We start from the raw sequence: 26914 nt of genomic DNA, 5'->3' as shown, positions 1-26914 counted from the left end.
CAAGGTCAGGCATCTTTCTTTGCCACCCCTATTCGATTGCATGGAAACAGAATTAGAGAAGAAAATAGAACTGAATTATATAGGGATGAAGTGCGCAAGAACAAATTTAATTTTTCAAAGAAAGTTACCTGGTATTGTGTAAAATGCGTCTCCCTGACAACATTAGCGGTTCAACTTCAGATAGAATTTTTTCCTCCTCAGTTGTATATATATCCATACGCTTACGAAATGGTCTTGGAGGTGGAGGGCCATCCCTTTTAAATTTTCCAACAGGGGCATTATCGGGAGATCCAAAGTTAAACCCTGGGGGATAGGGCATTTCTTTTGCTTTGTTATCATTCTGCTTTTTACCACCCCATCTTCCTAGAACACTAGGGCCAGCAAAAGCATTACTGCCCTCTTTGTTTTTCTCACCACCCCAACCACTTGAAACACTGGATCCCACGAAAGCATCAGTGTCTTTCTTTTGCTTTTCAGTGCCCCAGTTCTCCAAACCACTTGATATAGGAGGTGATTTGCTGAAATCATTGCTCCTAGCTTCCCAATCATTTTGCTTGGCCAGGGCAAATGCAGTTTCATCCTCCTCAGCTTGCTTTGGAGCAACTGAGCCACCCCATCCATTTGAATTGCTCGTGGGCAAATCATGTTTATCATCATTTTCTTTTGCACTACCCCAGCCCCAACCATCTGACTTACGGGGTGATTCTCCAGCAGCTTCCCAGCCTGACTTACTGAAACTCTTCTCAGCTGATTTATTATCAAATGAGCTTCCCCATCCATGTGAATTGTTAGAGGGCAATGCTTCTTTATCATGATTTTGTTTTTCACTGTCCCACCTCCAACCATCTGAATTAGGGGTTGATATTGTCGCTCCTTCCCCACCTGACTTGCTGAAACTCTCCTTAGCTGGTTCTTTTGCAAATGAGCTTTCCCATCCCCTTGAATTATTGGAGGGCAAACCTTCTTTATCATCATTTTGTTTTTCGCCCCAGCTCAAACCATCTGACTTGGGTGATTTTGCGACTCCTTCCCAGCCTGACTTACTGAAACCCTCCTCAGCTGGTTTTTTTGTGGCCGAAGTTCCCCATCCATTTGAATTGTCAGTGGGCAAAGCTTCATGATCATCATTTTGTTTTTCACTGCCCCAGTTCCAGCCCTCCGACTTAGGGGGTGATTTCGGAGCTCCTTCCCAGCCAGACGTACTGAAACTCTCATTGCGTGGTGTTTTTGCAACTGACCATCCATTTGAGTTGTTTGTGGGCAACAAATCTTTACCATCATTTTCTTTTTCACTTCCCCAGAGCCTACCATCAGACTTAGGGGGTGAATTTGCTGCTCCTTCCCAGCCACACTTAGTAGAAGTGTCTCCCCCATCTTCCCAGCCATTAGACTTGACAGTAGAAAACTCAACTTTCTCCTTATCTGACTTCCCTTTTCCCCAGCCCCCCCATCCATTTGGATTATCAGTAGCAGCTTGATGATCCTCACTTTTCTCTTCAACACCCCAGCCTCCCCAACCCCCACTTGGCCTAGCTGGTGACTTGGCAACATCCCAGCTTGACTTACCAAACTTACCATTACCATGAGGCCAATCATCATCTAAGTCAATTACCTCAGGACTGCCATCGAAGGTTGGTTTGTCCATCGCTGAGAGAGGCTCAGGGGACATTGCATGAAATTTATCTTCATTCATGTTGTCCACATCCATGCCCAGACATGAATTGTCAATTTCATTTGCACCTGGAGTGCTAACCAAGTGGAGAAAGTCATAGACATCTGTACTGTATTCATGAGGCACTTCAACCTACAAGACGAAATAATAGGACACAAATCAATAATATAATAAAAACCAGCAATTTAATAAAAGACAGCTTGATCCAATTATTTTATGCAGCTTAAATACAGACGAGTATTTTTAGAGGAACTAAGGAAGCTCAGATAACATATCCATAGATATCGAATAAAAGAAACCACCAGAGAGAACAACAATCAACCAACAAAAAGGTCCAAGGATATGGGCTAACCTGCTTGTTGTTCCATGTGACCTCAAAACGTGTTCCTGTACCAACTGCCACAAGTTTACCCCAGGAACAAGAAGCAACTATGCCAGACAGGGAATCCTTATTACGACCTTCAGCAGCTTTCTCAAAACATTTCATTGGTGTCTATGAATAATTACTTGGCAAGTCAGCTCAGGCATAATCACACCAAGAGCATGGAATAGAGAAGTAATAATAGCCTTTCATCCTTAACACATCAAAAATGTAAGAATAAAATAAATTCTGGAAAAGAGAACGCTTACATATAGAGTGGCCTCTGTAAATGGCAGAGGAACCTTCAAAGAACGAAACAATGCCTTATAGCCAGAAGTATTAAAACCAACAAGTTTTCCAGTCAAGGCCATGTTATCAGCCACCAACAACAGGTGCTCTCTGAGTATACCTTTTGCAACTTTACTCAAGGATTTTGAGAGTCGCTGCATTGAGGAAGCCATGGTCAGAAACACATTCACCAAACACCCTAGAAGTACTTAAAGTTTGGCCAAGAGCACTAAAGAAGCTCAACGCAAGTCTAATATCTTAGTAAATATAAGGGGTCTGGAAGCCCCATAACTTCCCTTCCAAGTTGAACCATAACAAAGGAATGATCTTGGACACAGTCAAACCATCATCAAGCCAACATTTTGTCATCCATCTTTCAGTAGTTGTTGCAAACAATGCTTCTAATCATATGCTAACATGCAAATGTGGCATTCAATAAAATTTTCTGGTTTCAAATTCCTAATAAATCAATTATCATGAGGAATATCAATAAAAACTGTAGATTTCCCAATCTTTTATTTATTGTTCATAGTTTATTGTTTTGTGTCTTGCTTATGTTCCCCTTGTACTTAGGAAGCCCAGTATTATCTGCACTGAACAATTGAACCGGACCTGACCACACAGAACACACTCAAATTGGATGGTTACTTCACCCTTATAAACATCGTTCAAAATTATTACAAAGAAAAATTGCTTAACGTATAAAATGAAGGGTATCATTTCTCTTTCTTTTTTATTTTCATTGTCGATTTTTACTTATATTCAGGCTGCCAAGTCATGCATGATGGTTTATACATTCCAAAGCCACATTTCAAATTTGATCATCAATTTGTTGAAGATTACTGAAAAGGTATCCACCATTCAAAGGCTCTTCAGCAACTCAAAAACTATTGGTGGTTCTCAAACTGCACTCATTATGCTTAAAAGTAAACTCCCTTGGATGATTAGAAACCTCATCCCTAGTAGATTTGCAACAAAGGGAAAAACTCAGCCTTCAAAAACTATTTACCCTCAAAGATTGAAAATAATTAGAAATTCTGGAAACATGTAGACTTCAACGCACACAAAATCTAACTAATAAAAGCCTTGAAAGTCTATTTAATATCTTGCAATAGGGAGCAACTCATACTTGATCATTACTGCTTTTCTTTTCCATAAACCCCCTAATTAATGTAACTTGTGGCTAGCCAATGACTGACTCATGCTTCATAGTGTAAGTCTCATGGTTCATGTGAACTGAAAGATATTGTGATATAAAAAGGACATTTACCAAGTAAGGTCGACATTTTCTCTAGCAATATTCACTGAACCTCAGCCACCATTCAGGTTACCAATGCTCACACAGGTTATTATGAAAGTTTCAAGTTCGATCTTCACCAAAAGGTAAAAAAGCACAGTAGCTCTGGTTTCGGAATTTGACACACTGCTTTGTTACAGTGTTTCTTGCAACTTGTAAAGCATAAATTTTTACAATTAAAGTAAATCTTGACGCCTCAGATATTGACTTTGAAGGATTAACGTCCACAAGATGCTGCATATGTGCATGCCATCTTTTGAGACCATAAAACTGTCTAACATTTCCTCTTGAGTGAAGATACGTCTAGGCAAACAAATAGTAACAAATAGAGCTGTTCAGTAGGGAGGAAGGAGCTTTCTAAATCCAAAGAAGTAATTGCTAAGTCTACGAAAATGCAAACAGAGATTATGCAGCAAATGCAACTCTAGGTTAAACATAAATGGAACACTGCATTACAACTCAGAGAACATCCAATACATGTTAATATCAAAAGGGAATATTCTTAGACGCTATATCAAATCAGGAGTCAGTACTTCAACTAATTCAGTCCTGACAAAAGTACAATAGAGGCAATACCTGAAATGTCAAATCGAAAGCAGACGAGATGCCAAGATATTCTTCAATCTGTTTAATACCATAGGGAATGGAGCGCTTGATATCTATCAAGTTCATAACAGGCAAGCAAGAATCCAGAAATGTTCTCCAAGCATCCCCTCTTTGCTTGACAACATTTTTATCAATCACAACTTCTAAAGCTATCTCACCCCGCTCTTTCTTGCAAGGTTTTCTGACCCAAGATGGTGCATCTGGATCAATCCATATAATGTTCACCATATTTACGCGAGAATCCCCTGTACATTAAAGATGACGTGAAGTCAGGTAACAATCATGAACCATAAACCTCTAAATATCTAGAGAAGAAAAATATAATATTCTAAATGAAACAAACAGGTGAACTTCACCAACTATAAAGTAGATAAATATTCACTGGTCCCATTTTCTTGTCGAGGTTAATCAATAAAGAAAAATATAGCCAAGCCATGAAGTGTGGCAAGAAAGTAAATAAAAATGCCTAAAAAGAAATGCTTCAGATGCAATTGACCACATTTCAAGGGAGAGAGGAGATAGGATCAAGGTAAATGTTTCTTCATCCATGTATACCTTGAACAATCATTTCCAACAATCTTGGGTAGATTGTGTTCACAAAAAGATGCAAAACTTTTCCAGTATCATCCCCACATAAAACTCTATCATGATATTTAAATTGTAAACATGGCACTGATGACCAGTTCCCATCAGATGCCTGGCCAACTCTGCATTCCTCACTGAAACACCAAAAGATAAAAGGGATAGATAAATAAACATTCAACTGAAAATAATGTCTTCTTCCTAAAGGAAATGGAACATAAGTAACAATGAGCAAAGAGCACCTCAAAAATAAAGAATTCATAGATGACAATTCAATTACCCACAAAGCAAAAAAGTGGTATGGGAGAGTGAGAATGAATTCTTATCATGTTACTTTCTCAATACTCTGTTGAAGGACCATCCTATTTTTCCCAGTTAAACCAAAATGTATTTGTCCACTATAAAGCCATCCAATTCAAACTATAGAAGCTCTAGAATTGAAGACCCTGGGGTTTTAAGTAAACAACACTTTTAAGTGCACGGAGAGCGTGTACCAGGCATGCGTTCTCAGGAGCAACAGGAACACTAGGGTCCACACACTATTCCAATAAAATATATATGAGGAATAATTACATGATTACCCCTGGGATATTTTACTATTTGCTTGTACTAGTGCACAGAATAGAAAAAGGAACAATAATGAAAAACAAGAAAAACAAATTGTGCTGGAATGCGTTTTCACTAGGGGCACCTTTCACAGCCTTTAAACAGGATGATGGATTGTTTCTCAAGCATATTCTGACTCTAAAATTCAACCAACAAACTTCCTCACTTCCAAAATGTGAGCATCTAATACTAGTATAACATTGCATCCCTCTAGCAAATTACTTACATCTGTATGAATTCTAACTCTACCCAGAAATGATTATATAAATGTTTACTGATGTGCACCTAGAAAACCAAGAGATGGTAGTGGATCTAGGGAATCTCCAATCTTAAACATTGAAGAACAAAAAAAGAGTAAAACGGAAAAGAAACAGAAAAAAGAAAAAGAAGAACAAAAAACAAAAAAACACAACTCAATCTCGTAAAAAAGAAAATGCTCAAAGATAGTGAAAAATCAGTATATATGGCATCCTTATTACTCACATTCTAGAGAATTCTCTCAACATTCCTACGTCTCTCAAGTAGAAGTTTGCCTTAAGAAAAAAATATTAGGGCCCATTTGCAAGAGCGGCATGGGACCTCCCAATCCCACAATTCCATAATGAGTGGCTACAGAATTGTGGAAAGGGAATTGGGGAAGAGTTAATTTCAACACACACACACACACAAAAAAAAAAAACTTGCGAGCAGATCATTGATATAAAAGGGCGCCAAAGCCCAAAGAAGCAGAGCATCGACCACATGTGGAAACCGCAATATAACAGCGTTATGATCATATCCTTCATTAACAATGATGAGCGCCAACCAAGTCATTCACAATAATATGACCTCTCATAAAACCAAGTCAATTATTTATGATCTACATCATAAATAGCCATGATCTAAGAAGGGTGAGGACCTAAAACTTTCCATTAACCGGGTAAAGGAGTGGGTTGTGTGAGGTAGGCAGCCAACATAAAACTTTGCCAAGACTTTCCACAAATCCTGAATATACGCCCAGTATAGCACCTGTTAGGAGGTGCTAGTTGGTTCAAGTGGAAGGCTAAAAAATGGCAAGGGGTAAACCTGTTAGGACATGGTTTGACATAGAAAAGAAATGGAGATTATGGCCTCACTGAGGGTATGGCTTTTGATAGAGCAGAATGACAGACCGAGATTCATGTAGCCCACCCTTACTGGTAAAAAAGCTTTGATGAAGATGATGATGATCATAACTAGCCATAGATACAAAAGAAAACAAAAGAATGATATTGATATCAGCATGAACCTACACTTAAAATGAGATGATCTGCAAATGATAATTACCTAGAACTGAACCTCAACTTCTTAGAATGTCCACGAAAAGGCGAATTCTTTTTCCTAATGTCATTTGTGACTTTTAATAAAATGTCTTGTACAGTAACGTTCAACCCACTCAACTGCATCTGTCCAAAAGGAAAATATGATAAGCACTGAATAAATTGGGGGTACATCAAGTAGTAAAAAACTGTGCAAAACCAAGGAAGTAAACTACTTATCCGAAGTTGAGGAAAATGGCCGACTCTGTGCCATTGTCTATCATCATAATCACCTTATCCAGATGAATGTGTCCAACAAGGTTTGCTTCGATTTGTCTGATTTCAGACGTAGTAGGAATTTGGTTATCATATCTGCAAGAGCAAAAAAGAGTCTTTAAGCAGAAGAAAGCCGAAGCTATAACAAAATAGCGAGGAATTTATAATTCCCAGAGCATTGAAATGGAAAGTTGCAGTAAAGAGAAATTCATGACACCAGAAATTACTCTTCAACAAGAAACAACATTACATGGAAAAAAGTGTGTTGGTTTCTATCTATTATTTTCAACATGGCAATCAAAGAATTGATACATGGAATATTTGAAAATTACATGCACACATGCATATATGCACTATGTATGCATATCTACGTACATGATTTTGTATATAACTTTGCATATACATATACTTTATGGAAAGGATTTGCTTTACATCTGAGAGTAGATTTGTCTTAAATGTTAGTACACCCAGTGTGTGCATGCATGTGTGTGGATCAAAGTATTTCCGCTTTGTAAAGTTTAGGAAGGAAATTACTGTTGACATTTGTCATAATCATTAACTAAGCCGATTTCTATCTGAAGACCATTAGTTCAAAGAAATATCATTTTAAGAAATTTCGCAGTCGAAGAAATCCAGATGAAGAAACAATAGATGCAACGCTTTTATATAAAAGAAAAAGGGAAAATGACCTCTACCCCCTTTCCCCAAAATTTCCATCCCTATTAACCCCTTGGGTTCACCAAAATCCCTTGTACCCCCCTCAAGTTTAAATTTTTGGGACCGTTAGCCCCCCAATTATATTTTTCTTTGATCTTTTTATAAATTTGATCTTTTTCTTCTTTTTTTAACAAAATGCCAAACCCATACATTAGTTATCTTTTTTCTTTTTTTGTGACTTGATACATCTCTTATAGGTATTTTCATAAAAAAAATTAACAATTGATTAATCATTTTTCAAGTTCAAAAGATATTGATGCAGTTCTAAAGTAGGTCATAATATTAAAAAATTCATTTTATTTTCAAGTCTAAATTTATAGAGTGGGGTGCACAGAGGCAAGATTGGCTCTGGGCAACTGAAGAGAAAGGGAATGGCGTTGACTAATGTATGAGTATGGCATTTTTTTTTAAAAAAAAAGAGCAAATTTGTAAAAAGAACAAAGAAGAACATAATTGGGGGGCTAACGGCCCCAAACTTTAAACCTTAAGGCGGTATAAGGGATTTTAGTGAACCCAAAGGCCTAATAGGGATGGAATTTCGGGGAGGGGGGTCGAGGTCATTTTCCCAACGAAAAACAACACTAGGAAACAAAAAAAGTAAAAACTTGGAGAAAACAATGTCATTTATGTCAAAAGTGTACAAAGAGACAACAATACCACAAATAAAACAATTGCTATAAAATAAATAAATACCACAAATAATAAATAAATAAAGTAATATTAATCTAATAAATAAAGTAATATTAATCTAATAAATAAAGTAATATTAACCGAAGTTTCATTCTTTTCAAGTAGCATGGGTATTCTTTCCAGAATCACCCAAGTCATAAATTTCAGAGGTTCTGTCCTGAAACCATCAATTCCTAGCAAGCAGTAATTTATTGGATAGTTTATGTGTAGGAATGGAAAGAGTGACGAAACAAATTGTGCCAGAAAGAAATATTAGCATAGAGAGCATTATATGCACCGACACCGTGCAGACCAAACAAGTATCTCCTAGTCAATAGAGTATTTAGAAATACACTAAGCAGGGCTTATTGAAGAGACGAGCAAATAAAGAACCAAGAATGCAGTTTAACTATCAGATCTACCCAATAGCTCGATCAATTTATAAGAAATGCAAGAAATTCAACTTATGTGGTTAAATGTAAAGAGTCAACCAAACCAAGAAGACAATTTTAACTTGTTATATCTGAAACCAGTCGGCATGAAGAAGTTCATTAAGGATGGCTTACACAACAAAGAATTCTGCAGTAAAGTCCTTCAAAGGAACCCCCTTCAAGTGCCGCTGAACCATACAAGCCATGTTCTCCTTGCAATACTTCTTACCACAATGGCAGTCTTGCAAGTAAACAACAACCCGCCTATCATCGAGTTCTTCTGAAGAATTCTGTTTGCAAAACAGGATTTCCTGTTTGCCAGTGAAAAAGAAACGGATTTCCTTGAGCCATCAGAAAATGGAAGCATGTGAAGGATACAAAACCAGAAACAGATCTGAACGACTTTTTATGGGAAAACTGCAAAGAAATACCTTCATCAGGTTCCAAGAAGAAGTATTGCTCTGTGAAGAACTGAGAACAGCTGCATAAGCAGGGTTTGATACGGCAGTTGCTGCCAAAATACCAACAGGTTCACCGGCTGAGGCAGAGACATCAACAGTTTTACGGTTCCCTCCATACTCAAACTGAACGAGAAGATTGCTGCAAACATTTCTAACTGTCCCATCATAACAAATCACAACATCTCGTAGAACAGCCATCAAATGCTTAAAAAGGATTCCTGGTTCTGATAATCCCTTTGATGAGCGCACAGATCCTTCACGTACAGAAACGGAATACACCAATTCCTCATATGGGTTCAATCCATGAAAAAGACAAGATTTAATCAACCCAAAGGACTCAGTCGGGTAATCAAACCCCTTTGCCACATGTTTACTTTGAATGAATGAGATCAGATCATCAACCAAATCCTTTGTGTAGTACTTCCCCCTAGAGAAAAGCTGAAGTCCCAAAAAACCAATCTGTTCAACAACCTTGTTAACCGCCTGGGAACTCGAAGAATCAATCAAACCACCTAAAGAGGAAGATTTCAAAATAAATTTCACGATCGGAAGCTTAGCATCATCCAGGGATTTTGCCACTTGAGATTCTATTAGCTCATTATCAGTTGATCTCATATGTTTCAACAATGGTGAAATGCTTTTTATTTTACTTTTTATGTGATCCATTATTGGTTTGGGAACATTAAAATCTCCCAACCCAATACTGTATCCTTCCATAAACAATATCTCCATGAATAGAGGCTGCAAAGAATTGAAGACCTTAAGAGCCTCTTTCGGACCCTTCATTAGGACAATGGAGTTCAATATTTCAGTTAGTAAGGGTGGCAACTGATCTCTAGTGGGCTGCATCTCCAATATTTCACTGTGAGAAATAAGGTATCTCGGCCCAGAACAGTCAAAAGAGGATGGCAAACCAGACTGAAGAAGTTGCAAAACAGTCCAAAGAGGGCCATCCCTAGCTTTTACGATTGCAGGTTCAATAAAAGACGGCAAAGTCCACATTGATAACTGCTGCACAGTCGCTCTATTCACAAAATAAGTCTTAAAAACAAGTTTTGCAGAGAGCAGAGAATCATGCATGAATTTTACGTTTAAAGACCCACTATGGGAACTTAGTAGTTGCTGCTCAACACTGAAAAGCTCAATCGCCTCCGCCCTTGCTGCAAGAGACTGTGGATAGAAAATGTGAATACAGTCGCCATCAAAATCAGCACCAAATGGTTCACAGATAAGCGGGTTGATCTTTATGGTACTGTCTTCATGGACATACACTGAAAAGGCTTGTATAGAATGCTTGTGTGTACTAGGAGGCCTGTTTATAAAAACAATATCACCATCTACAATTCTTCTATTTATGACATTACCAATCTTTAGAGATTTTGATCCTTTTGAACTATCTCTAAGAACATAAGTTGTCTGGCCATCCTTGAAAGTAAGGCATAACCCCCTATCCAAGAGACTCTGCAAGCGATCTTTGTTCATTGATGTGACCTTCTCTTCAAAAGTTATTTTTCTTGCAATCTCCAAGGGTAGTCCTATTTGATTGATTCCCATATAGGCATCACCAGTAATAACACTGCGGGATGAAAACCCTGAACCTTTGCTAATAAAAAACGTTCTCATTTTCTCAAGCCATAGTCTTGCAGAAGATTCATTTACCACTTTGGGAACTCCAACTTTCCTCAAGAAATTTCCAGATTCCTAAAAATAAAAAAAGGAATGCAAATGGAAGTAGAACTAGTGATAATCAAAGAACAAAACCCTGAAGAGAATAACCTCATACACATAATAATCAAATCTCCGATATCTTTGGGTGTGTAAATACATCTGCACCCATGTGTATACAAATGGCATATGCCAATGTGTGTGTGTGCATGGCAAGCGAGTGAGAGAGAGTGAGAGAGAGAGAGAGGGAAAGAGAGAGAGAGAGAGAGAGAGAGAGAGAGAGAGAGGGGGGGGGGGGGGGGGGGGGAGAGCAGGCTATCATCTCTACCTTAGCAGAACTTCTTGACAGAAAATACCGAGAACAAGTTGACTGCAAATCATTAGCTTCAATTTCATGAGACTCAAAATTTGCAATACCTGACCTAGATTTTGTAATAATATCGGCCTTGACGAGTAATTTTTTCAGACTAGCAATAGCAGGACTCTGAAATTTAAAAGCAGAACAAATTTCAGGGTCACAATAGTAAAAATCCAACATGAAGTGCTTTAAACCAATGAGGTTATTGTGACAAGAGAAACCTACAGATGAGAAACTACTTTTCCCCTGAGGGAAGTCTGGGATACACAAGCAATTCGGAGGAACTGCAACACGGTCTATAATAAGACCAGACTGTGGAAAGCTGCCCTTTTCAGCAAGCCATCTTACTGTTCTCTCTGGCAAATTCTTTAAAATTTGGCGAGCCTGGTAAAATATCAAAGGAAGTCCCACATAAGACAGCAATAAATAAAACTACGCAAATAGCTCTCAGGCCATAGAACAATAAAACAGTAAAAGAACAAAATCATATTCCAAGAACTAACTGGCATACAGAAAAGAAGCACTGACTTGATTCAGATAGATATATTAATGATGGCCATACATAATGTTGCAACTATACAAGTTACTCCCATGGAACAAGTAACATGGGAAAGATGCATGCTTTGGCATTGTGGTTTTATTATGTCTACCAATAGACTGCATTTTCTACCAGCAGAACGAAGTTTCAATAACAAATGAAAATAAATACATATATCAAATATAAGGTGGTTAGATACATAAATACAAGGGCTAGGGCAATACAGAGGAACAATCAAAAGAAGATTTACAGGAGGACAATGTCAACATTCCCTGACCCCTAACCCCACACTGCATATTCCCCTCCTATTTAACCCAACTTTACCGACAACTAGTCCATACCCTCGAAATTTCCAGGATAGCAAAAATAACAACCACCATCAGTTGACTTGCCGTGCCAGCTCAGGACTATACCAAGTCAACATGACTCAATGGCCAACAGAGTCATTCCCCAGAATTTGCTTGGGCGCATCAATAACTCAAGCAACTCAATAGGATCACCTGAGTTGGGTAAGTCCGGTGTCTTTTTGTTATGAGCAGATCCAAGAATCATATCTCAGTTTCCATTCATTCCAAAGAACTTTAAGGGCGTAAAGGTGGACAATAAGGATCATTTTTTGCTATATATATATATATATATATATATATATATATATATATATATATATATATATATATATATATATCTTTGTATTGACAACATCAGCTTGTACAGATTGCTATGAAGAAAGAAAACACGACATTGATACATTATTGACAGTTGTTTGATACAAAATTTAATCACAATAAATGGTTACCAAGTGAATTGGGCTGCATACAAAATGCACAATGACAGTGATTGATGTGGGATGACAGAGCAGATTGAGTCACCCCTCCTCTCGCTAAGCAATCACCAATTGAATTTGCTTATCACCAGATGTGTCTGAAGGACACTCAGAGGTCATGTCGCAATTGGAAAAATTACTCGAAGAGGTTCTCCATCCTAACTGGGCAGGAGAGAATATATTTGGTCTGGAAAATTTTGATTAGGCTTTCACCAGATTGTGGGGTGACACGAGTCATTTCCAATTTTATTGCCAAACTCTAACCCATATGTCCTACATCCGTTTCATTCATTCAAAATAACTCTTAAGGTGCGTAGGGACACAATAAAGATCATACCCAAGTTCATCCTTAACTCTAACCTATATGTGCCATGCCCAAAGTGAAATTGTTTTCCCAAATGAAACAAAACACAATGACCAAAGAAACATTTAAACCAAAGCCCACAATGAATGCCAAACCCAGCTCTTGACCAGTTCGTCCATGACATCATTATTACCTAGAGGAATACAAATTGATCCAGGGAGAATGTCCTAATAGTTTTTATTAAATAATAGAGCAGCAGGCAGTCAACGTTCTTCTTGGCCTCTAGACATTAGATATATGCTTGGGAAACATAACCCTATATGTTGGAGGTGGTCTTCTCAATCGATAGCTTGATTTCCATGACGTTTGAGCATCCATGTGTTTCTATTACTACAGCCTTCATAATCTTGCATTGCAGAGTCAATCAATTCAGTAACTCCAAAAACAAACACTAATTTAGCCAAAACAAAAGCCATTATAAATCAGGAAAAAAACTTTGCAAGGAAATTCAAATTGTTAAATTCACATTGCTAGTACAGTATTACTTTTTTCCCGTACTTCCTATCTCTTATGTATTCCAGAAACACAATAATTCAATTTAACAGCACTCATCGGAAGCGACTCCTATTCGTGGGAGTTTCATACCTTCACTCTGTTGAATCTATGATGAATGGTTACAGCTGTGGACACAGCTAAGGCACCAATTGTTGGTTCTTTCCACATGTTACTGAAGCACAAAAAATGGGAACAGTATCAGTTTTCGAGTACAAGTCCATCATAGCCCATAATGATGGCCCCAGGCATTCTGACTTCCACCACAGATATGTACCCCATCATGATTCAGACTGGCCTATGAGATGACTCCCTTCTAACTATTTCAATTAAGTTCATATATTTAATGACTTATCCTAGAACTCTCTTATTACTTCTCCCTTCCCATGCTCTGCAGATGGTGGCCAAAAAATTCAACCTACAAATTCTGTCCTTCTTCCAAGTTGTGCCTCCCAAAATGTGCAACGGACCAAATGAACTGAATCAGGAAGTATCAGTGCCAACTCAAATAGATGACTCATCAAGTAATTTCTAGCCCTGAGTTCACATACTGTGTTATTAGCCATGCGGAAAGATGCACTGCAATATTTGACGATGACCAATTCCTGCAATTTTTCCTTAATGGCTTTCTGAATGTTACCAGTTTGACCATAATCAACACCACTCCAATGCACTGCTCTGGAACATACAAGAGTGTTTCATGAATAAGCATACCACAAGAACTCTTTCCCCCAAACCAATGGAAGATGCATAAACTCCTTTCCAACTATACAATCCTCATCCCCAACAATGTGGGTTAACTCAAATATCACTAGATGGAACAACCGAACAAGTTCTGCAACAGTCCACAACAATACATGCAGATCATATGCTCACTGAGAATTCATCCAGATGACATACGATAGAACATTCTGGGCCACTCATCACCACAGCATCTGTACAGAGACCCTTTCCAACGTCATCTCTTCAATTCTCCATCCCACTGTCCCAACACAAACATACGAGCATACCAACTGCAGCCAACCATCAGCACTACTTCAATGCAAACTTAGTGCGTGATTCCACATCTGATTTCATCAAGCCTTGAGTTTTCCCCTAGTCCAAGGAATCCTGCTCAAATAACTGTCCATTACCTTGTTTTAGAGTACTAAGATCCGCACTCATGCTAGACCCCTAGGGCCACAGGTCCATTGCTATTTAATCATATATAAAGAAAGTGATGGCTGTTTGCTGAGAAATAGAGTTAGAAAGAACCAGCGAAGCCTGAAAGTTGCACTTACATAGTGTAATACACAGTGGCAGCAATCACATATGCATTAATAGCTCCCTTTGGAAATAGTTTCGAGCTGAAATTTTGCATACATCAACTAGACTCAAGGTCATTCCAATTTTCTGATTTTGACAGCAGACCAATGTAACAACATCAAGAACCAGCTCCCTTAATTTCCCTGTCAAAGCAACTCGCAAAATAGTATCAGGGAAGCCAGCTCAAGTTAGATGGAGAAGCCCAGCACCATGTGCTGTTGGACAGTCCCATTGAGCTCAAGTTTGACGGAAAAGCCCAGCACCATGTGCCATTGGACAGTCCCATTATCTTTCTAGAGTCTCAAGCCCATACCAAGGGAGGTTCAAGGCAAAGTCCAACTGGACTTAAGGTCAATACTCCCTCTTCATTAGATGATCAAACAAGTATGATGAACAAGAGTTCCCAGAGCAGACCACAAGATACAAAGCCTACTTGGCCTGAATCTCTTAAGCTCATAAAGTGAGATCACCACATCACTATATAACTTTTAGGAGGCCTCCTATTTGGTAAAGCTACCCTGGTCACCTATTCAGTGAACTAAACTGAACCTTGCATACTTCAGCCTACCAGACTGGTATAGACAGTTTATGCACCCTTACCTTCTAGAGGGTATACAGTTTTACTCGTTTATCAGAATAACTGCGATGAACACTTGTTGGAAACTTCTCTCAGAGCTCAACAGCGTCTAAACTCGTTCAGCCGGTTTCACCTATCACTTTAGTTAAAAGATCACCTAAATCCCCACATCGACCTCTGAATTTTTCAGTGCAATCAGGGATCAATAAATCTGAAGTCTCTCAAGTAGATTATCTACCGTTATGGGTTCTAAGTTGGTCGCGGACTGAACTCTTCATGATTGCTTGTGACACCAATTCGAGGGAAAACTGCATCTTACACAAGGAAAACAGGTGTGGTTTTTATGGTTCTCAAGTCTCAATCAACAAGACTTTCAACAAATGCTTGCAAGTATCTTTTTTCAGCCAAGTCATCTTGAGGGCTTACCAAAGGCCCCTATCAAACTGCACCTTACAGTTAAGGCCAAAAGACCATCCTCCCCTTGGGTAAAGGTGGCTGCCTTTCCAAGTTTAAAGAAATGAGGATTATAGGTTCTTTCCCCAGCCCAAGCAAGTCATTAAGGACATAATGTCCATCCTCCTATTCCTGGCTAGACATTGGTTTTATGGAGCCACCGGGTATGCATAAGCCCTGACTAAGGTAGTCCAGTCCTGTGTGGGCCAGAATATTGCTTGGAATTTACCAACAATGACTCTTAAAACTGACTAAAACATCACATGGAATCATATAATCATCTCTTTTTCAAAGAAATTTAATCTAAAATGGCAAACATGATGAACAGTTATACTAAGGAATAAATAAATAGTAAATTATAAAATGAACAAGAAAAGAGAATTTTAAGGATAAGATTAAGTTGATTAGCAATCCCTTTGAGGTAGATGCAACTAATAAATGGTAATAAAAATAATAATATAAAAATTTGCCAACTCAAACGACTCAAAATAATCAACACATCCATGCAGTCCAACAAGTATGAAAGGAACCACTTAAGATGAGGAAAGCAACTAGTTTGATAGGTGGCCCAAAATTACACACATAATCTGAACTTACATAAAGTTCAAAAGATCCAGAGAATGTTAAGCAATCCTACCTCATATGCAAGCAAAGGACGACAGAGGGAGGAATCGCCATAATGATAACCATATTTATCCAGGAACTTCCAAAAGCCCGGTGGAATCTCTCTTCTTGATGGCAATTTCAGTTCGAGAGAATACGCACCATCTGTCTTCTTAATTTCCTTTACAGATATTGGCGGATATACCTGCAGGAAATATCAACCACCAAGAAGGAACCATAAACAAACAAACCTTGAACTACTAACTTTTGTTGCAACATGCAAGCTAGGTCATCACCATGTCTTAAAGTATCATCATAAATAGAAGTATGGTTTGGACATATAATAAATAAATAAGTATTCTCTTCCATCTGACTTTGAAAAATATGCCACAAGGGTCAATAAAGATAAAAATATTAAGAAGCTGTGACCATGTCCTATTGAATAGCAATCATAATTAATATTTGCAATGTTATTTGTCTGAAACATGCAGTGCCGCTTACATGAAAAGAGCAATTTGATCTAAAACCACAAAAAATAGCACATCCCATAGGTTTGCCCACTGTCAATGCTCTCAAGAACTCCAGCAATCAAAACATCATTAGAGTTTTAAATAACACCGCAATCTCACAAGCAAAACACAAGAGAACTACAAATCCCGGGATGAAACCCCGACAAAATATTGCCTAAAGGTAAAAGTTGATAAAAAAAATTTAATATCACCATTGCATAACCATGCTTACTCCTGTTAAAAGAAAAAATAAATATGCCTAATAGATGGACCTCTATGTTTCAAAGCAAGGAGCAGGTCAAGATTCACTAGGGTCCCAAGCCAGAGTGAGGCAACTCAACTTATGCAGAGTCCTAAAAATGATTAAATTAAAATCATGAAACCAGCCCATGGTTTCAATTCCGGACTCGGCAGCCTTCCGAGTCCAATAAAACTCAAGTGAGACCGAGTTGGACTCGCCAAATTTGCGAATATGGGCTGACCTCTATCATAATATTAGAATTTGCAATTTATGCAAATGACAGTGAATCCATGACCTACAATATAAAAGGAACCAATCAAAGATGTGAATATATAGTATCTACTTTGGCTGAGAAAGACTAGGGAAACCATCCATGAGTATGGACTACCTAGTTTTAGCATAAAGTGTATTCAAAAGTAAATCTGGTACAAAAAATATTTTAATTATTACTAAAATTATCAAGGAAATATATATAGGGCACCCAACAGTCCCTCCCATTCCATTTGTCAACGTCCAGAGAAACTGCCTAATGGTTGATGAACCACCCCCACCTCAACCACCGCCCGCCCCAAAAAAAAAGAAAAGAAAAGGACAAAATTTGATGATGCACATTGGGTTGCAACCAGGTAGCGTGCCCCATTTTCATAAGATATGAGAAGACAGTCCTGGCACATCACAATAGGCTCCTCTTAATTACTAAACCAAGTGAATTGCACCTCCAAGAGGAAGATTGATAAGCTCATAACATCCAGTGAAGTTACAAAAATACTACCAAGGTTTAGGCTGGTCCGCCACTTAGCATCACCAATGTATAGGTGCAGCATTACATTTTGGCTCTATACAGTAGACGCAAGAGGGGTCAGGAGTCCTTCCAAATCAACTGTGAAACATGGACAAAAAGCAATGCATTGAATATCTGCTAGATAGGTTCAGTCATAGTAAAACCATACCCGACTGACCACCATAGGATCCTAACACAGTAACACTTGCACCTTAATGTATAATAACAGTCTATTATCGCCCTTCAAATCAAACCAGAGAGAAAATAGCAAATAACATCATCATGTAGTGGCCAATGGGCATTACCAATAACATACCAGTTTGTCAAAAGGAACTTTATGTTAAGATGCAGATCGTACTCTTGTATTTAGCCTGTGTCATTTGTTAATTAGTTGGACTCAAACCTCTCTAATACCATGTTAGAAACAGCAAAAGTTGGACAGAATTCTCATTGACTAGAATTTGAGATTAGTCCCATGAATATAAAATGGCAGGGTTCTACAAAGTACATAAAGACCTTATACAACTATATGACAAAACAACCCTCAAACTAATTAACAAATTACATAGACTAAAATGAAAAATCAATATACATCTTGAGTCTTAACATAGATCTTCCTGTGATTCCTCACTTAATCCCATGAAAATTAGATTTTTTTTTTGTTTTCAACTATCCTACTATACTATAGATCTTCCTGTTATTCCTCACTTAATCCAAATTTGATTGAAAACCACCTTATACTTTAAGCCATTGCCAAAGTGAACAAAAAAAAGTGATTGCCAAATTATTTCCACTCCTAGCGTAACACAGTTGAAGCAATTGCCAGAGCAACCAAAATATAATTGCCAAATTAGTTCCACTTCCAGCAATTTTTCATCCTATACAGCTATAATAAAACAGATTTGACCCCACACCAAAAGTGTCATCCTCCCACATCTCCCCTTTTCAACAAGGACTTTACCAGCTCGATTCCAACATGCTCTAACTTCATTTCATGAAACATCAACAAATTCATTCCATGCTTAAATCATTGACCACCAACTTCTACTCAGGCCTTCCAAGGGCCCACCAAATTGCACGACAGTATTTTCATTGAAATGAGCTTAAGAGTCCTTTCCCTTCACATTCATGGATGCCACAATCCGTACAAGTATACCTTTCCTGCAGTTATTCAAAGAAATAAGGTTCTTCAATTCGCCAACCCTAGGATCGATCCAACACTGCATTCTCTTCTTTCTATCCTGAAGAGATTTCCATTTCCTGCAAGACACATCAAAGTAAGCTCTAACAGTATATTCCCAACTCTACCCAGTTTCTCCTCCACCCTCTTGGATGCTATTCAATTTCTAAATGTTCTAAATCCCTCTCTATTTCCCGAAGTTATGTGGACTTACTATAACACTCCTCACCTGCTAGGGCCACCCTTCAAACTGACTGGATATAGTTGTTCTACTGCATATTGTGAGTCTTTCTTCCCGTTTAACAAAACAAGAAGCTCCATCTGGGACCACCCACCCATGGGATGCATGATGGGCTCATGCTCTCAAGTCCGCACAAGCATGCTATTCATTCCCTGACTGAATCCACAAACCCCCCCTCATTCCCACCACCACATGTTCTATTGATGCCTCGTGTTCTGGTCTTTCAATTACTCACATAGGCCCCGGTATTGCATTAGCATTGGACATTTCAACAAGTCTTCTTTGACAAAACAGCTTTCTGGTTTCCTAGATATCAGAGCCCAACCATAAATGAACCTCAATCCCACTAGATGAGACCATGGCATCTAGTTCTTCTAAGAGTCCAAATCATAGGCTATTAACCCATCTCTAATCTGGATTCTACCAAAAACCTTGCCCAATTACCACACCTTGACACATTCCCTCTAGACCCAAACACACTCGCAACATTGAGGGATTTAACCCTATCAGCAAGTCCAAAAGCCCCCAAAGCTTCCGCCTATGTACATTAACCCCCCACTCCTTACTATCTGATCCAAAATCCCATTTGTCTACATTCTACATGCAGTTATCTCCACGCGCCACACATGATAATGCTTCCAAATGGTAACACCTCCTCTCCTATTTCAATGTCTTTCTTTAATAAGATTCTTCTTACCAGGGAAATTCTGTTACCCCCATTTCCCATCTCCATCAGAGACCTTCCCTCTTTTCCCCTGCTTATTTTACTTCACTTTTTTATTAGCAGAACGAACCTTATTTCCACTTATTCCTGAATTATTTCCTAGGAAAACCAATCTCATCACAGTCTCAGAAAAGTTATATTGTTATAAATTCTCGAAACAAGCTCAACACAATAGATTGAACCAATAAAAGTAATGCAGAAACATGCAAGCAAAAAAAAGAAGCAGAAACATGAAAATCAAAGGGCAATTGATGACTTTTAGTTAAGTTTCTCTGAAGAAAAATGGAAACTTCTAAACTTCAAGAAGCCTTGTCATTATATATAAATTTATATTCTATATTGCATTTTACCATTTTATTTCAAACTTCAGAACTTCCATAAAGCCTCATTTTAGGGAAGTTGTTCAAATAAGAAATTTGAAATGGCTAAAGCTCTAATCCTGCTACAAAGTCTAAAATTTAAACTGCAAATCCAAAATGCATCCTCAACCACTTTAAATATGTGTTCCCACATACAGCTTACATACATGGAGCTCTTCAAACAACCTTTGAGCTGCAAAACCTCACATATAAATTAACATTCCATGCTTCTCAAAGGCTTGTTTGCTCCTTAAATATGCCATCCTTTATACAAAATCATCTTTTATACAGTTTATATGATTGGCCTCCATTATGGCATAGGAAATTTTTCCACAATATACATAGAAGGAAAAAAAAAAATTTGAAGTTCTTGAAGAATACCTGCTCCAAGATTGCTAGCACAACTAAATAGACTATATTCCAAAGCACATATAGGAGTGCCTTCTTAAAATGTATCCACATTTAAGACTATAGCACAATTCAAAAAATATCATTCGCAACACAATAACAATTTGAAGGCTGCAAACCAAGACGCATTCAAGATCTCAATGATCAAAGAATGGAAGAAAAGAAAGAACTCTTCACAGAGAAACACAAAAGCGCCAATTAACGCATACCTCGCAATATAAACATGATTTTTTTGAGGCATCAAGAAACTTAGATGACTCCATATCAAGGTTGAACTTGGCCTAGAAAGCAACAAAATGGCCACTGAGAAAGCAGGATTTATGGAAGCTATAAAAGAAACAAGTAACCAACAAAAAGAAATGTATATAACAGGTTAGAACTTCAGAAGATGCTATCATGCCACATAAATAAAAAATTATATCATAATATAGTTGAATGAGGATAGGATGCCTCGTACTTTCCAACTTCTTCAATTATATTTCAGAGATGAATTATTACGATATTTATAGTATTTATGTTATGGTTTTAGGATTTTAGGGTTGCTGGATTTATGTGGACTTTCAGGGCCTTGACACCCATGTAGCTCATAGCCATATACTGTGTTGTTGACTCCAGTGAGAGATCTTGCCCCCGAAAGGTGACAGATAAGTGGCACGCCTGCCCGTTGTGACTATCCAAGCCTAGGCGATCTAGGGCCCTAGGAACGAGCCTGCCTTGGTTGGAGGTTGTTAAGAAAGCAATTAGGTTCAGAAGCAAATGGGGGGTTGAAACCCCCCCGCAGATGTCCAGCACCACCCACATGAAAGGGGGATAAGAGGAATTTCGACCTCAACCTCCACCTCCCCTGAAAGTGGCAGTAACCCGTTTTACGGGATACCCCAACTTCTAATGCAGATTTCACTGTAGAAGGATGCACTAGTAAAAGCAGGACTCCTACAGTGAATAACAAGCTTCAGCTTGTGGTGCCAAAGCATCTTGTTGCCAAACACCCCCTAAATATCATGAAAACAACCATATTATCAAAGTGGACATGTAGCCAAGGTACTCATAGGGGTTTTGTGGCTTGAAATAGCAAGGACAAAGTATTTCAGGGAAGGTACTGATATTGGGTTTTGTGGCCATTTAAAGGCTGTTAACTCCTAGCTGTTTATGTACGCTCCTTTTTAGTAATTGCATTACACTATTCCCTGTTTTAATGGTAGTATTGGTTCTATGAGTTTTAGAGAGGTTTATGACATTCAAGGCAAGCGGGCTCTTCGGAGCGCACTCGGTCATTAACTCTATGAGATATAGAGCAGTTGGCAAAGTGTGTTAGTGCACTTTAGGACTCCACACATGGTTTTGCAGCCTAGGGCCAAGAATAGTAGAGTTCGATCCGCATCAGAGGACTACCTTTTCCCTTATTTATCAACTATAGTAACACTTACCATACATATAAATGATGTCATGTACATTTCCCAAAGCTATAACATCCGTCTAAATAAGTTGAAAAAACTTACATTAGAATATTGCTAACTGTTTACAAGAACACCTTCCCCTTTTAGTAGAATTGTTTGCTTACATTTTGATATTTTATTACATCATCCCAACGTCACTTAGGAGATGTCCTTTTCTTCTTTTCTTTTTCTTTTTTTTTTGAATGTCAAGTTTACTTCATTAATTCAAAAAGATCAATTTACAAGTACATTAACCATATGAAATTCAGTCAAAGAATAGGATTGTATGCTATAAGACCATTTATCTTTGATACAAGGAGGTCACAATTGTTAATAGCCATTAGATGTAAACTTGGACGGCTTGGGATGTGATACAAAGTTCAAGAAATTTCTTTTTGAAGTTTGGGTTTAGTCAATGACACACTCACAACCACCCGATTTGAAATCTGACAAACAAGGGTGATTGTGACCTCCTTGTATTAAAAGTAAATCGTCCCTTTATATAGTTTCCCCAAAGAATAACTCTATACTTCAAATTGTTCAAATAGTCGATGTCCTTGCCATTAATTAACATAAATGTTATTGTACTTTATAAGAAATTTCCAATGTATCCTTATGTTGGAGAGATACCATAAACATCTTTCATAAATGATAGTGCCCCATGTTCCTAATGACATTGTACCTCAGTGAAGTTTTTAATTGCTATCCTATGCTATTAGATGATTTTTTTCTACAAGAGATAAAATGTGTTTAATGGTCTTCGAAACAAAGAAAAGTATGTGAAATTATAAATTTGAGTCACTTGAAAAACCAAAATTACATATCTCATGACTATTAGCATCATGGAAAACTGCAATCCAAAAATTCATGCAATAGTCACACTTCATATTTCAAAAATATGTTCTTCTAAGTATGTTAAATATATGGAAACCACTATAAACAACGAGAAGCATGGCCATGTTATGGGAAAACCGACCACAAAAAACTCACTCAAACATTACTTAATCTCCTTTGTACATCAGAATCATGTTTAACATCAGAATCATGTTTAACAGCAGAAGAACAGCCAAATGAATTATCTACAAGGACAATGCACAAGATAAAAGTACTTCCAGCATCATGTTTCACATACCTTCTTCTTCCTTGGCTTTAAACAGTTCAGACACACAAGGCTTAAAATGCGTCGAACTTCAGAGATATGGGACGGATGATATATTGGTTGGGGCAATTGAATATAGCCAAAGTGGCCTGCATTGAAGTATGGTGACTATTATCATGGAAAGTAGGAAACTATTGAAAAAGAGATCTCTCTCACAGTTAACCAAAAGACTAAAATAAATTAGAGCTAAAGGTCTGAGATGAATAAAATAAATCTGTAAACCTCAGCATACCTTCACATTCACCAATGTCGCTACTTCCACAAGAATCACATCTACCAGATTCTACTGGAAGCCCCAAAAAAGGATTTAATAACTGACTTGAGTGACTAATGGGGCATTCATTTACAGACGATGTGCGCTACAATAAAAACAGAAAACAAGAGTCACCTCTTTAGGTTTTCATGAATGTTACATATTAAACAAAATATTTGAAGTGTGCTCAAATAGATAAATAGATCTCTCGAATAATGTGCAAGCCTATGTCATTAATAAGAAAATGTACCAAACCAAAATATGACTTCAAGGATTCTGGCAGTGGAATGAATTACAATATTAAACGTGACAAACAAAACATAGTAGAAGAAATTTACAACCATCACCCCAGAAAAAGTCAATTGCCACACAATGTGCAAAAAAAATCTTCCGAACAATAATCAGAGAATTATGCAAATGCTCAATAGCTATAAGAGGGCAGAAAGACAAAAATAGAGCCTCATGGGATCACTACAACAAAAAAAAAAAAAACACAATATTCATGAACACCACATGGAGTTCTCAATTTATCCAGAGGTGTTGCCATCCCATCATCAGGTTGGTTCTCCTCCCTAAGATTACAATCAGCACAAGAAGTATCGGAACATTGACTTGTCAAAGTAAATAAATGAAAGAATACTAGTACACCAATGATTTTAAAAACTAATTGAGCAACACCGTACAACTACGATTTTAAAAACCGATTGACAACACATGTAAAAGTCAAATTGCCCTTATAGCCATATAAAAGTACATCCCCATATATTCCCGAAGAACTGAAGAAAGAATGCACAACCTGAAAAATTGATCTGTAAGAGTCACCAACAAAACACCACAAGGCGAAAAAAATCAACCAAAATCCACTGGATAGGTGTCGTATTTAGTCCAAACCTTGGAGCCCAGTAGCTTGACCCAAAATCTTGGAGCTCATCCAACCCACAGACAAAATTATACCACAGATATTAAATCTTGAAGCAGGATTAGACTATAAAGTTTAGCAGCTTTACAGTGCTCACGAAAGCACTGAATCATAATTTTCAAAAAAAGAAGGTAATGGAATCATCAGAAGGGACAAAGAAAGGTCTACAATCTCAAGTTTATAAGTGCAAGTGTAAAGCATCAAGACGAAGTAAAAGCAAAGAATCAAGAACATCTTCATAATGAAAAAGACCAGAGACACCCAACCACAATTGCCCAACAAATCAAACACACACATAGGTACGAGTACGCACATATGCGCAAGCACAAACACATGCACATTTGACAAACCAGAGAGATGCATGAAGTTCAACCAGCCAGTAGACATCTTCCTTAGAAACCATGCCCTCAACTACTCAGAATACGAATAGACTTTGTGCAGAATGTATTCTTTATTCAGGGACTCACAGACTGAGCACATTCTCGAGAAAGAAACAAATAAAATTTTGAAGACAATCAAATATTGAACAACCTAATGTTTGTCAACCATAATCAGTCTTATTAATATATGCAGGAGTTACACATGAATCAAAAAGTAGGAGGAACAATTTCAATGCCAAAACAGGTGAAAACAAAGCACCCTTACAATTTCATTAGAGGATGCCAAACAAAATGTAATGCCAACCAATTTAGCATCTGCAAAAGAGGATTGCAAGACATTGTCTTCCATTTCTTTCAAGTGTCAAACTTCCTTCTGCACCACATTTCAAACAAAAACCTCAACATTACTCGCGAGACAATTCAAAGCAAAAGAACTACTAAAAGATAATATAGGAAAAAGGAGAAAAGTGAAGTGCAAAAGAGTAAAACAAAAGCTTTGTCATACTATGGTATGCATCAATTTCAAAGACATTATGATAGGCACTAAATTGCAAAGACATTATTTTCTTGTCAATTTTGTTCAGTATGGATGTATTCTTTCATCCTGCAAATCTCCCGTGCCCCTTTTAGTACTTTCAACACACATTTGTATAGCTATAAGATTTTGTGTACCATTTGACCTAATGCACTTGCATACAAGCCCCTCAGACTTCATCATTTATTTCATTATAGTCATCCCTTATCCTCTATCTCAAGTTTCACAAGGTATCAAAGCAAAACAAGCCTAACTCCTGACTACCGTAAGTTGACACTTTTTTTAGATTTATTAAGAAACTTGCCAAATCCAATCCTTTAAAGTCTCAAATCAAATATGCCATTCAATTTCCAAATTCCAAACTCGTGATTGGCATCAGACCAGTCGTTAACCTTAGGACTTTTGGTCGTGGACTAGAAGCTATTCAGTCATTCGAAGCTTATTCCACCTTTTTGGACATTCATCAAAATTAAAAATCTCCAGTTTCAAACAAATTGGTCGTCATTAATGTTACTATGGGGTCAAAAGAACAGAGTCAAGCCCTCAACTCCAATGCATCCAAAGGTTGAAACAACATATTGCTTTGAGGAAGTGATGCCACCTAAGAAGGCACATGAGAACCATGCTGACATCAAGCACTGAACAAGTGAGGCGAGGACTCTTTGCAAACAAGAGAAACATAATTCCAACCAGACTACAGTCATCTAGCTTATTTATATCAATCCGTAACCTAATATTATTATATGAGAAAGAATCAACAGGCATATTCATCACCTCAGATGTTGCAACAAATTCAATATCCTTCCAAACAAGCTACAGATCAAAAGCAAGATCCCCACTTTCGACAGAAAACATGGCATATTACAAATAGAGTCTGCATAGTAGCGGTATGGTCAGACGAATACCACCGTCCCAATGGGTTGGACAGCAATGCTGTAAGAGTGGTCTACACCCTTGAATCCATGGAAAATTGGGTAGGACCCACACTCCAACCATCGCCATTCCAATCAATGATGTGATGGCGATGGCCCCTTATGGTACTATTTCCTAGCCATGTAGAACAGTATGTATTTTAATACATTATGTGATGAAAACCAGATAAAGATACAACAGAGAGTGAGATGGCTCTTAACAGAATTCCAGAACTGCTTATTCAAAAAAAAAAAACAGAAATCTAGAATTGAAGCCATTTTTAAGAGCTCTTTACACAGAAACTTATAACTGAGATAAAATGATAAATTCAAGGCATCTCTTTTTCCTGTAAAAAGAAATGAAGCCAACAAAATGGAAATATGAAATAAACAAGTAAAATGCCCCATTTTAGAAAAACGAACTCCATAACTGCAACAAAAAAAATTTCGAACAAGT

The 26914-nt window shown here is 37.7% G+C and overlaps 1 protein-coding gene across 7 annotated transcripts in view; it reads right to left on the bottom strand.

Annotated features, from left to right (window-relative positions):
* Positions 1-26914, bottom strand: part of NRPD1B (nuclear RNA polymerase D1B) — a 34025-nt gene that overhangs the window by 6134 nt on the left and 977 nt on the right. For 3 of the 7 annotated variants that reach the window (XM_020663136.2, XM_020663138.2, XM_020663137.2), the window contains 16 exons: positions 25277-25384; positions 23692-23818; positions 23433-23548; positions 21074-21145; positions 16456-16626; positions 11492-11650; positions 11237-11392; positions 9214-10944; positions 8918-9093; positions 6983-7061; positions 6718-6836; positions 4780-4943; positions 4195-4469; positions 2303-2476; positions 2025-2165; positions 129-1804 (listed from right to left, as the gene is read on the bottom strand). In XM_020663136.2, the coding sequence (XP_020518795.1) occupies positions 129-1804; positions 2025-2165; positions 2303-2476; positions 4195-4469; positions 4780-4943; positions 6718-6836; positions 6983-7061; positions 8918-9093; positions 9214-10944; positions 11237-11392; positions 11492-11650; positions 16456-16626; positions 21074-21145; positions 23433-23548; positions 23692-23818; positions 25277-25360 (5420 nt within the window). In that variant the 5' untranslated portion in view covers positions 25361-25384. Of the gene's footprint in view, positions 1-128; positions 1805-2024; positions 2166-2302; positions 2477-4194; positions 4470-4779; positions 4944-6717; positions 6837-6982; positions 7062-8917; positions 9094-9213; positions 10945-11236; positions 11393-11491; positions 11651-16455; positions 16627-21073; positions 21146-23432; positions 23549-23691; positions 23819-25276; positions 25385-26451; positions 26580-26914 lie in introns of those variants that run through there. The other 4 variants (XM_020663139.2, XM_088854609.1, XM_088854610.1 and 1 more) reach the window with 2 other exon arrangements.

The sequence above is a fragment of the Amborella trichopoda genome, chromosome 12 (assembly GCF_054954075.1).
Source record: "Amborella trichopoda isolate Santa Cruz 75 chromosome 12, AtrichopodaSantaCruz75HAP2 v2.0, whole genome shotgun sequence".
NCBI classification, from domain to species: domain Eukaryota; kingdom Viridiplantae; phylum Streptophyta; class Magnoliopsida; order Amborellales; family Amborellaceae; genus Amborella; species Amborella trichopoda.
This window is presented reverse-complemented; position numbering and strand designations above follow the sequence as displayed.